Source organism: Hakea prostrata, chromosome 2, assembly GCF_041222555.1.
Source record: "Hakea prostrata isolate BN-2017 chromosome 2, UWA_Hpros_2, whole genome shotgun sequence".
In the NCBI taxonomy this organism is placed as follows: domain Eukaryota; kingdom Viridiplantae; phylum Streptophyta; class Magnoliopsida; order Proteales; family Proteaceae; genus Hakea; species Hakea prostrata.
This window is the reverse complement of record NC_142601.1, coordinates 31,764,522-31,783,385: the sequence shown is the minus strand read 5'-3', so window position 1 is coordinate 31,783,385 and position 18,864 is coordinate 31,764,522. Positions and strand designations below refer to the sequence as shown.

At 42.9% G+C, this 18,864-nt stretch overlaps 1 protein-coding gene across 1 annotated transcript; it reads left to right on the top strand.

Annotated features, from left to right (window-relative positions):
- Nucleotides 1-13,556: 13,556 nt before the first annotated feature.
- LOC149024223 (uncharacterized) lies at nt 13,557-13,922 on the top strand. Its single transcript, XM_089143435.1, has one exon. The coding sequence runs from the start codon at nt 13,557-13,559 to the stop codon at nt 13,920-13,922; it is 366 nt and encodes a 121-aa protein (XP_088999561.1).
- Nucleotides 13,923-18,864: the final 4,942 nt, after the last annotated feature.

Below are 18,864 nucleotides of genomic sequence, written 5' to 3'. Positions count from 1 at the left end.
TTACTGCTGGAGTGTGATCCGAGATACCTAGATTTTGAAAAGAAACCCAAGAAGAGGAAAAAACGTCCAACCAGTGAGAGTTAATTAAAACATGATCTAGTTTGGCCAAAATCCTCGCGTCTCCGAGGCTTCGATTTGTCCAGGTAAAAAAGTGACCTTGTTGCCGTAGAGGCGAGAAACCAGTACGTTGAAGAAAGTGAACAAAATCACGAGTTTTCCATTCAGAAATTGGTAGTCCTCCAACCTTCTGAGTTTGCGCAAAAATAGAATTGAAATCACCCAATAAGACGCAAGGTAGAGGACATGATTCAACGATGGCAGAAAGATCAGACCATATCGGTTGGCAATCAGAAATGCTATTAAAACCATAAACAAACACTGCCATGAACGTCTCACTAGTGATTAGGTTCTCCACCTTTACTTGAATCAGTTGAGAAGTGATAAGAATGGCTTGAAGAGAAACTGATTCTGGGTTCCACAAACACCAAATACGCCCTTGGGATGCATCACTATAATTTGTAACACACTTCCATCGTGGCTCAAAAATTCTATAACAAAAATCAAAGTTCTCATGTTTGACATGGGATTCCAAAAGTCCAAAAAAATTCAGATGGTTAATAGACGCCCAGTCCAAAACCATGTGTCGTGTTGCAGGGTTACAAAGTCCCCGCACATTCCATGAAGCGCACTTCATTAATCCACTTCTGGCGATGGAGGGCGGCACCCATGGCCTGCTCCCACTGGACTTCGATTGCGGATACAAATGTTGGGTTCTTCAACAGTGTCAAACTGCGCTTCCTACTCTGCCAGCACCTGATACAATTACGCTTTGGTGGAGGAATACCACTAGTAATGCTGGGAGGTAGGACACGACCACGTCTCTCTTGATTCAAGGATACCATCATAGGTGACTGAGAACAAGAATTTATCTCTGTGAATCTATGTAAGACTGGGAAAGATTCCAAAGGTGGCATGTCAGTAGGAGTAGGTGAAGCAAGAGGGCCATTTTTTGTAACAATCTATTGTTTTTTAGATAAAGCTACTGGATGAATCGCAGTGGACGAACTTGCCACGTTAACCTGCACTGAATTCAAGGTAAGGGCATCATGATCTGACTGGGCCCCACTTACAGAGGATGCTTTGGATTAGAGGGAACTGAAACGTCACGCGGTGGCATTAAAGTTGAAGGCCAAGGAGTTCCAATAATTAGGGACGAACCGTTAGGATGCAATTCAAGAACTGCCACTAAAGTCCCATCCGATGTTGGCTCATCAGTTTGTGATACGGGAGAAATCATAATCGAACCTATGGTTCAATCCTCGACCCCGGTAGGGAAGAAAGGAACCGACTCGCATCCGAGCGCGCCGGGTCTAAGAGCTAACTTGCTGAGGAAGTAAACTGACTCAGTCAACAAGCACGCTCGAATCCGTGATAATCGGAGCCAACGGATCGTCAAGAAGACGGTTAAACGACATTTATGGGAGCAAATGATCGTGCTTACTTGGGTAACCGCCACGCTATGATCGTGTAGTTATCCATTATCCTACCGCAAACGGATCTATTAGTAACGAATCTAATCGTTAAGATTGGACGGCTACCCGAAGAAGGTTTGAGTAAATCCAACGAAGGAGATTCGAGGGTAAACCCTATATAAACACAACCTACTTTCAAGAGAGGTATCTGGATCGTATTCTCAATATTCGTATTCATACTTTTGCTCTATGCTCAAGCAGAGCCTTTTGAGATCAGTTCATTAGGTGACTTAGCCTTCTTAGGTGGACTCCCGACCCCAGCAGTCGGGCCACATTTGACGATTGTTTTTACAAGTCATCCATCAGAGATCTAAGGGCTGAGCAGATTTTGGCATCATTTGGTGCCGTTTGTGGGAATCGCTTCAGAAAGCCATAGTTACCAGATCATTGGCGGCAGCGGCTCCGGCGGCTCAGCAAGAAGCTGACACACAACTTCCTAGAGGGAACAATCAGAGGATATCCCTGAAGGAAGTCGACCCCATGGAGTTCGAGAAGATGGTGGTCATGGGGGTAATGATCAATTGCATCCTCCTAGTCCACTCCAGCAGTAGTTGGATCAACTAAAGCTCCAACTTCTGGAGATGAACCAAACGCTTCATACGTTGGCTAGGCAAGTGGTGGCGCCACAGGCTCTTGATCAACACGAAGCGGCAAGGCTATGAGAGAAAGGGAGGAAATAATCACCTCTCTTCCACCAAGATGTTCCCCACAAAGGGAAGGAAGGCTTCAAGAGGACCAAAATGTTGGTCAGAATTTCCGGGAGGATGCCCGGAGACAAGACAGAGAGCCAAGAAGAACGGGAGAACTCCTTAGAAGAGACGAGCGATTTGAAAGACCACAAGGAAGCACAACTCATTCAACGACAAGGTTGGGTGCAGGAGTGCGAACTCATTCACCAACTCCTAGGCATGCGGTTCGAGACAATGCTCGCATCGTTGTTGACTATTCGATGCATATTGACCAAGAGCTGCCAATATTAATTAGAGACTTGGACAACTGTCCAGAGGAAGAATAACCGATGACATTTATTCGGTCATCAGAAAGACCCCATTCGCTGAGGCAATAGCCATATATCAATTTCCTCATAATTTCCGGTTACCAACCTTTTCTTCGTTCGACGGTTCGGGAGATCCTATCGCTCACATTAGCTATTATCAGCAAACTATGGTTGTAGCTGGTAATTCCGATGAAATCCTTTGCAGGGTATTCGGTTCATCTTTGACCGAAGCAGCATAGAAGTGGTTCTCAAATCTTCCCTCGGGAAGGATTGTGGACTTTGAGGAGTTGGCATGGAAATTCATCAGTCGATTCCAAATTGGAATACAAATTAAGAAGACTGAGGAGACCTTGTTCACCATCAGACAAGGGAGAAGTGAATCGATTCGGGAATACCTGAAAAGATTCAACAGGGTCACAATGGAGATTGAGAATCTAGATGAACAGGTAGCTAAAATTGCTTTGTTCACTGGACTCACCAATCGAAGACTCTTGGAGTTATTACTTCAGGACATGCCTACCACCTATGCTGAACTGGTGCAAAGGTGTCAGAAGCAGGCGGAGGTAACGAAGATCCTGGATGCGTGTCAGGGAGACACTAAGGCCCCTGCAAAAGAACAGAAAGCTTCCGAGAAAAAGCAGAAATCGAAGCAAAATGTTCGGGATCGAGTTGGAAGGCCCCGCTTGGCATGGCGACAAAAGTCTCCCGATCAAAGCGAGTATACGCCATTGAATACTCCTCGGACAGACATCTTGAATATTATCAAAAGGCAGGATATCCTAAAATGGCCACCAAAGCTTCCAACAAAGCCTGGGGAGCAAAACAGGGAGAAGTATTGCCATTTCCATAAGGACTATGGTCATTATACTAATGATTGCAGGCCTTTGAAGGTCGATATCGAGAGATTAATAGAGCAGGGTCACCTATCCAGCTTCGTTAAAGGGAGACAGACAGAACCACGAGGAACCGGTGACAAAAGGGAGCATTCGGTAAGTCGGGAACGGCCGACCGAGGCTCCTCAATCTAAGAAGGGTAAAGAAGTGATCGATGCCACTCGATCACCCATGCTGACAATATTTGGAGGACCCGAACCTAAGTCACTCTAAAAACTAAAAGCCAAATCCAAGTTCATTGGAACTGGAGAAACCCATAAGCGGAAGAGACTGAATGGTGAGGGTTCGATCACCTTCGGTGAAGAAGATGAATGAGACGTATGTATACCTCACGATGACGCCATAGTCATCAAAGTAGAAGTTGCACGCCGGGAGGTGCACAGAGTGTTGATTGACAGAGGGTCTGCTGCAGACCTTTTATCTTATGAGGCTTATCAAAAGCTGAAAGTCGAAGAGGATCTAATGGAACCATCATCTACGCATCTTTACAGCTTTGCGGGATCCTCAGCTATAGCCGAAGGGTCTGTACAATTGGATTTATCAGTTGGAAGTTTCCCTAAAGAAGCAACTATTCGAATGAACTTCTTGGTGGTTCGGGAAATTCCATCCTACAATGTCATCCTCGGCAGACCATCCCTTTCAAAGCTAGGTGTTGTAGTTTCGACAAAGCACCTGAAGATAAAGTTCCCAACTAATATGGGAATTGGTTAGGTTTCCTCTGACCAAAGAGTCTCCCAACAGTGCTACGTGGCATATCTGAAGGATAAGGAGGACCCAAGGAAGGCCACAGCATTACCAATAGAGATACAGGACGATCGGGACGAAGCAGAAATGCAACAACCCGAGCCAGTAGAGAAATTGGAGCGAATTCAGTTGCATCTTGATAATGAAAAAAGGACTACTCATATCGGATCTGAGCAGCTGGAGGAATTCAAAACAGAACTGAAGTTTTTCCTTCAAGAAAACAATGATGTGTTCGAGTGGTCTGCAGAGGATATGCCGGGAATATATCGGCAAGTAGCAAAGCACAAACTTTGGATAGATCCAAAGGTAAAATCAGTTATTCAGAAGAGGAGAAACTTCTCTATAGAAAAGCATGAGGCCATCAGGGGCGAAGTTGAAAAGTTGAAAAACTCTGGGTTCATCGAACCCATCGAATGCCCAGTTTGATTGGCCAACGTGGTAATGGTCAAAAAGGCAAACAGAATGGAGAATGTGTACAGACTACACAGATCTCAACAAGGCTTGCCTGAAAGACTGTTATCCGTTGCCCCGGATAGATCTTTTAATAGATGCCACTGCTAGATATGAAACGTTAAGTTTCATGGATGCATATTCGGGGTACAACTAGATCCTCATGAATCAAGAGGATGAAAAGTTACTGCTTTCATGACTGATCATGAAAGTTTTTATTACAAAGTCATGCCCTTCAGTCTGAAGAATGCAGGGGCTACTTATCAGAGGGCAATAAACAAAAATTTCAAAGATCTGATCGGGAGAAATATGGAAGCATACATTGACGATATGCTAGTAAAAAGCACAGCCAGATCAAGGCATATTGAACATTTGATAGAAGTATTTTCAGTACTCTGGAAATACCAAATGAAGCTGAACCCGGAAAAATTCACCTTCGGGGTATCATCAGGGAAATTCTTAGGTTTCATGGTGTCTCAAAGAGGTATCGAGGCCAATCCGGCCAAAATATAGGCTTTGATTAACATGGAATCTCCCAAAACCATTCGAGATGTGCAATGATTAACGAGACGAGTAGCTGCGTTGAACTGGTTCATTTCACAATCAGGAGAAAAATGCCTTCCCTTTTCAAGGGGCTCAAGGATTTGAGGGGCAGCAAAGAGGCGAAGTGGTCAGAAGAATGTCAAAAGGCATCCGAAGATCTGAAGGAAACACTAGGTAAACCACCGCTTTTGTCTCGACCGGAGAAAGGAGAAATTTTACAAGTTTACTTGGCAACATCACACTCCACAGTAAGTGCGGTACTTGTCCATGAGAAAGACAAAAAACAGTGGCCAATTTATTATGTCACCCACGTGCTCCTCGACGCAGAAACGCGATATTCCCAGATTGAGAAGCAGGCTTTGGCTCTTATGATAGTGGCAAGGAAATTGAGGACATACTTTCAAGCACATCCAATAGAGGTATTGACTACTTTCCTCCTTAGTAAAGTTCTTCGTAAGCCTGATTTATCTGGAAGAATGGTAGCATGGTCGGTTGAGCTTGGTGAATTCCAAGTAAGTTTTAAGCCTCATACGGCAATAAAGGCCCAAGCATTGGCCGATTTCGTGGTAGAAACCACTGCACCGACCGAGGAAGTAGCCGAACCCAGTATTCCTACCATGTGGGAGGTATATGTGGACGGCTCAAGCAACAAACAAGGAGCCGGGGCTGGGATTCTTTTGAAAACCTCTGTAGGTTTCATTATTCGATATGCTTTGAGGTTTACATTCGAAGCAAGTAACAACGAGGCAGAGTATGAGGCCTTGATAGTTGGACTTGGATTGTCAAAAGCTCTCGCAATAGTAGAGGTAAACTATCTTTAGTGACTCACAGTTTATAATCAATCAAGTGCAAGGGGAGTACGGAGTCAAGGAGCCTCGATTACAAAAATATCAAGAAATTGTACAAGCATTGCAGAAGGAATTTAAGAATCTGAGAGTATGTCAGATTCCGAGAAAAGAAAATGCAATGGCAGATGAACTTTCAAGACTGGCTAACACCAAAGAAAAGACTCTAGACCCTTCAGTATACATTGAAGAACTAGCATTCCCAAGCAGTTGGGAGAAGGAGATATCCTATATAGAAGCGGAACAATGCTGGATGGACCCAATCATGGAATATCTCAGAGATGATAAGCTACCAGAAGATTCAAAAGAAGCAAGGTTAATTAAGGTACGGGCATCATGATTTATAATGCAAAATGGAAGGTTATACCGAAGGTCCTATGCTGGACCCCTCTTGAGATGTTTGGGACTCGAAGGAAGGGAAATAGCTCTAGCAGAAGTGCATGAAGGAGTTTGTGGGGCGCATATGGGCGGTCGAGCTCTGGCCCACAAAATTGTAAGACTCAATTTATATTGGCCAAAGCTCCAATAGGCTGCAATGGAATACGTTCGTCGCTGTAGAAATTGCCAGATCCATTCCACAATGTTGAAAAGGCCAGCTAAAACTGTAAAATCCAGCCCAAACCTAACCAGGACACCCTAGTTGTTTTGAGATAAAGAAAGACTTGTTTAATGTTAGACCTTGAAGTCGGACCTTGATTTTAATGTTGTTATCCTTGAAAGCCTTAAGAGGCCATGTCCGGCCTTATCCTAACCTTGACCCGGCCCAGAATCTATTATGTTTGTAGGTCCAAAGACCCGTGGGGGAAAAAGAGACTTGTGGACCCTTTTGTTTGATGATTTGGTGTCGAAACCCAAGCCCATGGACATTGACGATGATGCCCCTCACTTGAGAGCATTGTCAGTGTTAGTTTTGAATCTGCGCACCGAAGAGGGGTGAATTAGTTGAAATACCTAATGAACTCCTGTGCTCAATACAAAAGTATTTTCCAAAACTAGACTTCTTGATGGACCTGTAGGAGAAAACCTCACTCAATTTTACCCCATATAGCCCTCCAAATCCCTATCCGAAGTTGGTGAACTATGTCTGGAAAATCCTGCTTGCGCATCGAAGAAGGTGAGCTTAGTTGGTGGACCTAATGAACTCCCATGCTTAATACAAAGGTATTTCTGGAAACTAGACTTCTTGATTGACTTGTAGGATAAAACCTCACTCAATTTGACCTTGTATAGCCCTCCGAATCATCATCCAAAGTTGCTGAACTATTCCTGAAAATTCTGTTGAAACTACTTTGGGTCGATACTATTGGTCGATACCATCAACCCAAGGTATCGACCAACAAGCCCATATTTGAATAAAAATGTGCTTTTTGGATATTCCTTCCTCCTTTTAAGTGAAACCTCAAACCTAAAATATTATTTCACTCATTTCAACATCTGAGAACGTAGGAAAGCTCCTCTAAGCCTCCTCCTTGGCTTGGGTGTTGATCTTCTTCAATAATCCTTTGTCTCTCTTCTCAAATCTCTTCTACAAGGTATGTGACCTCTTACTCTCTCTCTAATCTACTTCTACCTCACCTTATTCTTGCTGTTGGGACCATGGCCAAGGTGTTGCAACCTTGCAAACACCTTGCCATGAGTCTTCTTTACCTAATACATTAATGTTTTCCCCAATCTTGCTATGATTTACTTACCTCTTGATCATTAACTATGCATTTCCATGATTTGTTGCTCACCAACTTGCTTTATTAACCAAAACTGAAAGGTAGCCTATGATTAGCCTAATTTCTACCTTGCCTATGATTACAATAATGCTCCTAATCTATTCCCTACCTAATTCACTATGTTTTCCCCCAATTTGCATTAAGTAATAACCAATGCCATGATTTCCAACTCTTGAACTTGATATGCCAATTTGGTGATTTCTAAATTGACCATTGGATTATGTTAATTCTTTGATAATTAGTATCTCTATATTGTGTTTGAACTGTTCCCCAAGTTTCGTATTGATCCGAGACCCGAAAGACCAATTTTGAGCCAAAACCCAAAAATCCAACTTGCTATCCGAGACTCCTTGGGTGGATACCTGTTGGTCGATACCATCGACCCAATGTATCGACCAACAAGGTTGCTATCAGAAACTTTTGCCCAATTTTGATCCATTCGATCTCCGATTGTTTTGATTCTTCTCTAATCCTTTATGTATGTTTGTTTAGGGCTTTAAGACTATAATTGGACCATTCTCTTGTGACTTCGGATCATCTTCTTCACAATTTGAGGTAAGGACGGTTATTGCCATATAACATAGACTGTATGACTTTTACACTACTGTTGGTAACTTAGTAGACTTAACTTATTAATTGATTTTAGACATCATATGACTACTGTAGTTACCTTATGACAGTAGCACCATGCTTAATTACTTGGCTTATCATGTTTACTTATTTTTGTCATTTATTTATACACTGTATTATGAGATGTTATCATGTTTTCAATATGATAATGTATTGTTGATATGTAATGGATGAAAATAAGCATGTGATTGCTTAGGTATGATTTGGGATTGGGGAGTGCCCTACTGGTACTTCTGTCCTTGGACATCGGAGGGAATAGTATGGGATGTTCTCTGAAGATGCCCATCGACGCTTTCCTGGATTATTGGATGACATACATAGGACTTGTCTAGATGTATGGCTAGGATGTCCCTATCGTATCAGACCCGAATCGAAAGTGTCACATCCACCCAGCCGGTATCCTATCTGGCATACCCGGGATGTGATCCACAGCCCGAAGATCCAGATCGAGCGGCCATGCCTCCCACATACACAATAACATAATCATGACCAATATAATCAATGTACAAAGTAAACAATAAATAGATCAAATGAATGAGAAAAGGGTAATTAATCAGAGTGCGGAAACATTAAGTAACAACTTCTAAGTAACAGAGTCTCAAAGAGAAAGAGTGATCGATCAGAAGTCACTCCTTCACAATCAGCGAAACAATGGTAAATCAAGTTAAGTTACAACCAGTGTTATGAACAAATCCATAGGAACTAGAGAGAGAATATCCAAATGATTACAATCATCCAAGGAAATGGGGCCTACACATAGGTTTCCTCTATCCTAATGATATTCTCTTTGAAAGTATGGATGAAGTAAACCCAACGTGGCTGCTCCCTCACTAATGTGGGGCTAACCCTGATACGCACTATAATCCTCCTCGGTATAGCAATCCTGACTCTCCGCGTAACAATCACCCGAAGGGTAGTATGCGGGATCATAGCTCCGGTCATAGGACATGCCATCAAGGTCTTCTGTACCTGCAGTATAATCTAATAAACTGCACAAAGGAATGAGTTCAAAAGAACTCAACAAGGCAAGTCGTTAAGTCGTTTCATAATCCACAGTTCATTCAACACAAGTCACAATATGATATGAGACAATGATGTAATATGATTCTAATCTTAAGTATGCTAGTCTCTAAGGTAGACATACTTTAAGTCATGGCACCATACTTCTTTGGGTTGTCAGTCACTCCCCCTCAATCATAAGATACCTTGGGTCTGCCCGGGGAAGTTCGGTAAAGTCATCTCAAACCATGGTTGGGGATTTAGTCACCACTCTCTCAGATCACCGTTTGGTATAAGTACTGGCGCATGTCACAGCAAAGCCTAGCCCAATGCAAGTCATCTACTCAGTCATATCATGTCAGATCCAGATACGTCCATTCCTCGCCCTCAGCGATCCTTTCCGGTATCCTTGGCACTAGAGTCAGCGTAATCCTGGATTACGGACTCATCAACCCTATTTGTCATCCACATATAGTAAACGGGAAGCTCTCACATCCTCTCACGGGTTGGTTACCGGTCTTGAGCACCCGTGAGCCCAAGTCTATCCATATGCAACCCTACCAATAAATGGCCCATTTCGAGTATCCGCAATATAGTTCAAGTCCTCTCACGGAGTGGGTACCGGTCTTGAGCGCCCTTCAACCATATTCTACCACGGGTCGTTCGGTCTCAATACCCTTCTGATTTGGGTCTGATACAACAAGGGAAATCCTAACCATACACCTAGACAATCCTATACATGTCATCCAATAACCCGGGAAAGTGTCGATGGACACCTTCGGGGAATATCCCATACTACTCCCTCCAATGTCCAAGGACAGAAGTGTTGAAAGGACACCTCTCAATCCCAAGTCATACGTAGTCAATCACAATCTCAATCTCATCATATTATACTAAATCAATGATTCGTCATATAAACAAATACATATCATAACATGATTGATCATACATAAATCATAAAGTAAAACTGAACATGATATTCTAAATGATATATACATTCTATTACTGATAAGAAAACACATAACAGTCATGTATGGTAAAGGATTACTCATATGATCATAACCAATAAGTTCCCATAATGTAAGCATGTTGGTATAATTAACATACTTGAGTTAACGACTGTCCTTACCTTAATCAAGTTGTAAATAGATTCAATGATTACCAAGTGTGGTCCCAAAATCAGTGTTGATACCCTAGATAATCATACAATTAATGTCAGAGAAGGAAACAATTGAATTGGGGTTCAAACGGATCAAATTGGCTGAGTACAGGGCCTTAACAACTCTTGGTTGACTGGCTTGGTCGACTGTCAGTCGACCAAGCAGTCGACCAAGACTTGTTATCTTCAGGGCAGCAATGGAAACATGATCCGAAACTGCCCTTCCGGTGCTCCGATCGTCATGAAATTTGGAGGGAATGTTTATAACAGTAAGAAGATACTACACACTAATTTTCATGATGATCCAACGGTTCAATCAAAAATACCCAAATCGAATTTTAGGTTCTATATGATACTTAGCAAGAATTAAATTGGAACTTATAGAAATAGAAAAGGATGATAAGAATTAACCAAATGAGTGTTAAGAATTAAGCTAAAATCTTAATTTCATTATAGTCTAAGCTTATCATGCATCTACATATCAGATTTGAATCAAATAGGTTAGATTGAATAGAATCAAAGTGATGGAGTGCAATTAATCTCATTTGAATCATAGCATAGCAAGAGTGGGGAAGAATTAAGGAATTGAAAGGGGGGGAAACCCATGGTTAAGTGTTTGCAAGGTTGCAGCACTTCAGCCATGGTTTCAATGATCATTAATTGATAGAAACATGAATAGATTAGGAGAGGAATAGAAGAAATCATACCTTGAGTTGATGATTAGTGTATACAATAAAGAATGGAGTCAAAGATCTTCCCAAACATCAAGGAATAGCCCAAGAGAGTGTCCAACCTCAAGCTCTGGAGTGCAAATGATTAGTTTAGGTTCTCATTCATGAGTTCCAAAAAGGTAGGGGCAAAATGGGAAGAGATTTAGTGCAAACTCGAATTTCACTACTCTTGGTCGACTGTCAGTTGACCAAGCACTCGACCAAGCTATGACAACAACTTCAGGAGTGGATTCAGAAGGCTATACAGGGTCAAATTGAGCGGGGTTTTCTCCTACAAGTCAATCAACAAGTCTAGTTTCAAAAAATACCTTCGGATTGATCACGGGGTTCCGGGAAGTGATTCAACTAATTCAATCTTCATCGATGCGCAGATTTTTACTCAACACTGACAAGGTGCACAAGTGAGGGGCATCATTGTCAATGTCCATAGGCTCAGCATCAAGCATCGAATCATCCATTAAGAGGGCCCACAGGTCTCATCTACTACCACTTCGGATCTTCGGACCTGCAACAGAATAAAATCCGGGCCGGGTCAGGGTTAGGATAAGGCCGGATTTTACACGAAGGAATTGAGACCGAACGACCCGTGGTAGTAGTGTGGATTTGTGGGTGCTCAAGACCAGTAACCATCCCGTGAGAGGACATAAATCGCATTGTGGATACCCGAAAGGAGCCATTTATTGGTAGGGTTGCAAATGGCTAGACTTGGGCTCACGGGCGCTCAAGATCGGTGAAATGATCCGAGAGGGGACGTGAGAGCTTCCCTTCTACTATTTGTGGATGACCAATAGGGTTGATGAGTCCGGTGGGTAATATCCGTGACTCTAGTGTGAAGGATACCGGAAAGGATCCCGAGAGGGGAGGAATGGACGTATCTGGAACTGACATGATATGACTAAGTAGATGAAGTGCATTGGGCTAGGCTTTACCTTGACATGCGCCAATACTTAGACCAAATGGTGATGTGAGAGAGTGGTGACCGAAACCCCCAACCATGGATTTGTCCGAGATGCAGGACCCAATTCCCCCCCGGTGATGAGTAACTGAGACTACCTAAAGAAGTATGGTGCTACGACTTAAAGCATGTCTACCTTAGAGACTAGCATACTTAGGGTTAGAATCATATATCATCAATGTCTCATATCATATTGCATCATATGATTTATGTTATTATGGAATAACTTTCCTTGCTGAGTTCTTTTGAACTCACTCCTTTTTGCAACATATTTTGTTAGACTTTCTGCAGGTACTACTACTGTTGACTGTGACGGTCAACACTTTGAGGACTAAGTTGGTGACTCATACCACTTTGTCTACAGTGACTACATCGGTGAAGGCTATCAGTTCAAGACTCATATTTGTCAGGAGTAGATCCGGCCTGGCTTAGTTTCTTATGATTATGTTATTGAGGAGACATTGTATAAGTTAGAAGAAACTGTAACTTAGTTGCTTACCTTTTTATTTCCCTTCTCTAGAGATCTGGTTGTAACCTTAACCTTATTTCGATCTACCTTCCGCACACGTTTGTAGAGTATATTTCCCCTATACTCTATGGTTGTCTTTTGATTTGGTACTTGTTATTCTGGACTCTGATGTTCTTTGTGATCCTTCTGTGATCATTTCTTAACTTTTATTATTATATTACTTGAATACCATAATTTGTTCTTGCTTTTGATTATATTATTTGGCTAAGTGGATATGATCGTTCCTAAACTAGATCTGTTGGGCTGTGGATCACTCCCGAGTAACCCAGATAGGGTTCCCCCTGGGTGGATTTAGGGCGGGATGTGACAGAAACCCTGACATCAATTCTAGATCCCATCCCTTTTGCGATGTGGGAAATTGACATCATGGGAAAATTCACTAAGGCTGCAGGCGGAAGAGAATGTCTCATCGTAGCAATCGATTACTTCACCAAATGGGTAGAAGCTTGTGCTTTGTCGACCATCACGGAAAGGGGAGTGGAGAAGTTCGTATTAGAATCAATCATTTATCAATTCGGGATGCCAAAAATCCTTGTGACCGATCATGGTACACAATTCGACAACCCACAATTCGAGCAATTCTACAGCACCTACCTGATCTAGCATCGTATGTCATCAGTAGCATATCCCCAAAGCAACGGTCAAGTAGAGGTTACGAACCAAACACTACTTGATGGGGTAAAAAAGAGACTCGAAGCTGACAAAGCCTTATGGGTTGAAGAATTACACAATGTCCTGTGGGCCTATTGAACTACATTTCGGACTCCCACAGGAGAAACACCATTTAAATTGGCTTACGGATCAGAAGCATTAGCACCACTCGAAGTAATGGCGGGAACACTTCGAGAAAGAGAATTCGAGGAAAAAGCCAATGAACAAGGATTGCTAGATAGCCTTGAGCTAGCTGAAGTTCGAGCAAAAGCGATTGCTCGAACCCAATATTATCAGCGAAGGATAGCGTCACACTACAATACCCGAGTAAAGCGCCATCAATTCCGAGCGGGAGATCTAGTTCTAAGGAATACCTTAGCTTCAGATCCACGCCACCAAAGGAAACTAGATCCCTCATGGGAAGGACCATATATGGTAATCAAACCAGTAGGTTCGGGGGCATATAAGCTGAAGAACATGGCAACTGATAAAGAGCTAGATCGTTCGTGGAATGCTAGACATCTGAAGAAATACTATCCCTAAGAAGATCATCATTTTCATTTTTGATGTAATAGCATTCGACTCAATCAATGCAATTCCCAGTTTCAACACAATATCTTTTGATTGGGGGCAACATACAATATTCAGCGACAAACGGATCAAAATCAAAAGGCATCGATTTAAACCCGAGTGGGACCTTCTCAGGCTTAATGAATTTCTATGAATATCCTTAAGTAAAGGCATCAGTTTAAAACCTGAGTGGACCTCCTCAGGCTTAATGAATTTCTACGAAAAATCCTTAAGTAAAGGCATTGGTTTAAAACCTGAGTGGGACCTTCTCAGGCTTAATGAATTTCTACGGAAATCCTTAAGTAAAGCCATCGGTTTAAAACCCGAGTGGGACCTTCTCAGGCTTAATGAATTTCTATGGAAATCCTTAAGTAAAGGCATCGGTTTAAAACCCGAGTGGGACCTTCTCAGGCTTAATGAATTTCTACGGAAATCCTTAAGTAAAGGCATCGGTTTAAAACTCAGTGGGACCTTCTCAGGCTTAATAAAATTCTATGGATATCCTTAAGTAAAGGCATCGATTTAAAACCCGAGTGGGACCTTCTCAGGCTTAATGAATTTCTACAGAAATCCTTAAGTAAAGGCATCGGTTTAAAACGACTAAGACCTATTCAAGCGAAGACTTCATTGAATGACAAAGCTCAAAGGATAAAGTTAATTCTTGAGTTCTTTAAACGACCAGAAGGGGCCAACCTTTACAACAAAAATCTCAGAAAAAAACATATGAGATAACAAGTGTTGAGGTACAATCTTCTCTCAGTTGGGAAGAAACGTCATCATCTGCAATTGCGAAGAACTCCAAAAAAGGATCGAAGTAGCTTTTCCAGAAGCAACACTAAGTCAAGAAAAATGAGTCTAGAACGTTGAAAGAGAGTCAGGAAAACGTATGACGACTTGGGAAAACGTATGACGACTGCTGGCTGTGGAGGCATAGGTCCTCTCATCATTTGATTCTCCTCCTCGGCGATTGCAAAGAATTCCGTAAACTCCCACCTACAGAATCCTCCGCAATTCCATACTCTTTATCCAGCTTTTTCTGAAGAGGCCTGACCTTTGGTCAAACCTGCATTCAAGGCAAGCTCTTCATAGCTGAATTCTCTGAGAGGGGACAAAGGAGGAGAGTGAGAGTCATCAAGATAATGCATTATATCCGGATCTGGAATGGGTAGGTCCACCACATCCTTGGCCCAAGCAGGAAGAGGAAGTCACAGCTTTTCAAACACTTCGGGATGACAATTTGCGTGGTGGGGAGCCGTGTTGAAATAAGGATTTCTCCTTAAGATCGACTCCCATACCCCGTTCTCGCTGTCCCGATATGCCTGCAAATTATAAGCGTTCAGCATGTTAACAAATGGCTTACTCTGCAAATATTTGAAGATGCAAGCCCTGCGAACATCAGCCGGAAGAGATTCGGGCAGAAGGGTAACAGCTTGCCTTGGAGGCGCAGGAGCCTTAGCTCCAGACCCTTTCAGCTCTCCCGAAAGCTTCTCTACTTCCCGCTCCAGCCTTCGAATTTTCTCCTTAGCACCATCCAAATCCGAATGAAGTTGCATAATTTTAGAATTCTTCACTCGAGCAACTTCCCAAAGCCTATCCTTAAGATGAGCAATCTCGACGTCTTTGGCTTTGGATTCCTCCCGAAGCCGGGAGAGACTATTACTCAGGCTACTGAGCCTAAAAGCTGATTCCACCTGCTTGTGGAAGTTGTCAGCAAGGCTCCTGCAATACTTCAAGAGTTAGTCAAGAGCACAAAATATTTGGAAAGAAAAGCAGGGAAGAGATACTTACAGCACAAGAGACTTTACAAAATCCTTGTCCGAGACCGCAGTGAAGGCTCTGCTCTCGGCGGGCATCTGAGCAGAAGTGCACCATTCTAGTGCCTTCTCCAAGTCGCCCGTCACCAAGTTAGACTTCTTCAGTGACCAAGAAGGCCTGTACACATCATCATCTGACCGAGGATGCTTTCTTTTAGAAGCAGCACCCTCGGCCTCTACAAAAACCTCATCCACGGAAGGAGGAGGAATCTCCACGGCTGGTGGAGGGTTGGAGGAAGACGCCAACGAGGCACTAGCAGGGGTTTCAGAAGTGCGAGTGACGATAGAAGGAATAACGTCTTCCTTAGGAGACCGAACGGTCTCCATCATGGAAGAAGGCACAAGAGAGGCACCAGCAAAGGCTGTGGGAATCTGAACTTTGGCATAATCATCAGTAGTAGTCACTTTGCGTGACACAACCCTTGTTGAAACAGGAGTAGTCTTCTTGAAAGACATTGCCCTAACCATATCCAAGTTAACTCTTTGAGGCACTACACGGAAAAACAAATATCGTCAATTCAAAAGGTCAGACAATACAAAAGAGAGAAGGAGAAACCCTAGAGGTCTGAAGTTCAGACAACAGAGATGATATCTAACGAAGAACTTCCGGAATGAATAACCCCCAAGTGTATTACTTTGGAGATTACTCAGGGAGGAGAAGTTTGTGTTAGAACTGAATAGAAGAAGAGGAAAACTCACTTGTTTAGGCTTTGATTGGGTATCGTCAGAAGATAAAAATGCAGAGGCAGCAAAGGCATAGAGAAATGACTATTCTTGCAAGTGACGAAGACAAGAATGAAGCACACTTGAGGGACTTAAATAGCCTCAGGAGTGACATGACGGTTGAAAACCCACGGAGATCAAGGGTCAAAAAAGAAGGGACGTTTCGAATTTTGAAAAAAAAAATGCAAGATCAATGGTCAGGGGATAATGACTTTTCAAATTCATAACTCAAGAGCTAAGTTCATCCCAAGTCTCCACGTGGAGTATTGCGCACTTGATACGAGGATACCAGCCAAATATCAATCGTCGCACCAATAATAAATGAAAAGAGTATTCCCAATTTCTTGGGAAGAACTATTCGTACGCAAATACGAGGAAATGTTTGGGCTTCTTCATAAAGGGGGAGCAACCTGGAAAGAAATGCTTCAAGTATGTCATAAAAGGTTCGGCCAGGTAGATTCCAATGGTCCCGAACATCAATCCCTCTAAAATCCCCGAACGTCAACTTCGACGAAGGTATAAGGTTATTTTAGAAAAAGCCAAGTTCAGTTCCCGAACATGATTCTGAAGGAAGGAAATGAAGTAAATTCTCTAACTATGAGAAAGTACTACGAGATAATTGCAACAACTATTAGAAGAGTTCAAGAAAAAGGAGACAAATATTCATTATCATAGGCCATGGGGGGCCAACCCTTACAGAAAAAGGAAAAAAAAAAGTTTCCTATATCTCTTGGACAAGTTTTTTGGAAGGATCCGCAACTGGAGTAGGTCGCTGAGGTTCTTCAGGAAGAGGCGACAAGTCATTAAGAAAATCCTCAATATTCGGATCCGCCGGAACAGGATCCTCTTCTTCCAGAGCCCAGTCAGGCAAAGACAGCCCGTGCGTTTCGAAGACTTCTCTGTGGCAAACACTATGAAAAGGAGTCGTGTCAAAACTAGGGTTTGCCTCAAGGATAGCCTTCCAAACATCATTTTGTCCCACCCGGTAAGCTTAAAGGTTGTACGGAATCATTAGTTCATTGAAGGGAACGCTGTTTAAGTATTTCTGAATGCAGTCTCTCCGGAGATCTTGGGAAAGATGTTCGGGCTTACAGGGAACGACCGCCTTCTTAAGACGATCATTGTCAAGGCCCAAAATTTCAACCCATTCCAAGCATTCGGAGGCGTACACTTTCTGTTTCTTCGCCTCACATTCCAAAGCTCCAATACAGCTAAGGGACAAGTCAAGATCCTTCTTCAAGGTATTGGCTTTGTCATTTTCCTCCTTCAACGCCTCCACCTCCTTCTTCAACTGCTCCACTTCAGAATTTGCCACCACCAAACACTCTTCATAAGTCTGGAGTAGGGAACCACTGCGACCAACTTGGTTCAAAGCCTTAATGTGTTGATAGAAGCTCAGCACAACATTCCTAAGATAACAGATAAATCAACAAAGAAAGCCCTAAGAAGGAGTACTAAGCAAGCGACAGGAAATCAAGAGAAGTACCTTGTTGAGAGACGAACGAGGGTATCATCACTCAAAGACTCCAGAGCTTGACGATCGGCTGGCATCAAGCTGAGAGAGCTTCATTCAGCAACTTTCTCATGGTCCTGCGTGACCTGATCTGACACACTCAACGTCCACTGTGGAACAAAAACCTCCTCGGAGTCGTTGCTCTTCTGGGACTTCTTCAAGACGAAGCCTCGGTCAAGTCATGCTTCCTCTTGGTTCGGGCTAAGGAAGGAACTTCGGCCTCTTCCCCGATTGGCCTTTTTCCTTTGCTCGAGGGTTCAACTATTGGCTTCAAATTTCTAATACCCTTGTAAGAAGGGTCCGGAGGGGGCAAAGCAACTATTTCATCTGCCGTCAGTGTCCGAGGGGACCGTTGTTCTACAGCTACAACGGCCTTGGCGGCTTTAGCTCGAAGGTTCTCTGGGTTAACCTTAGGAGGCACTGCAAAGAAGGACAAAAGTCAAAAAATCGAGTGACGCTACAGTACACTCAAAAAAGCCAAACACGACAGTTAGAATGCTCACAGCGAGCTAGTCCCCAATACAGAAGAATTGGGGTGTATTCCATCTCATAACCATGTATTTCTTGATACCATGGAATGGACTTGATCTTCCTGGTGAAGGACCCGGTTACCTTCGGAATATGAAGAAAGCAACTTCCAAGTGATCGAGAAGTTGAGGTCTGACTGGGGCGCTCGGCAGAAAAAATACCGTTTGCGCCACCCTTTGTGATTGGAAGGATAGGTTCCCCTAGCAAGGATACTGCCCAACCATCCAAGCTCAACATTATTGCGCTTGGAAAGAAAAACCCAACCCGAAGGATTGGAAAGAGAAAGAACATGAAAATGTACAAAAAGAGGAAGAGAAGGTGTGATACCAAGTTCAAA

Bases quoted from the DNA above. Each gene is read 5' to 3' on its own strand.
- LOC149024223 (XM_089143435.1), top strand. From the start codon at position 13,557: ATGGCGGGAACACTTCGAGAAAGAGAATTCGAGGAAAAAGCCAATGAA.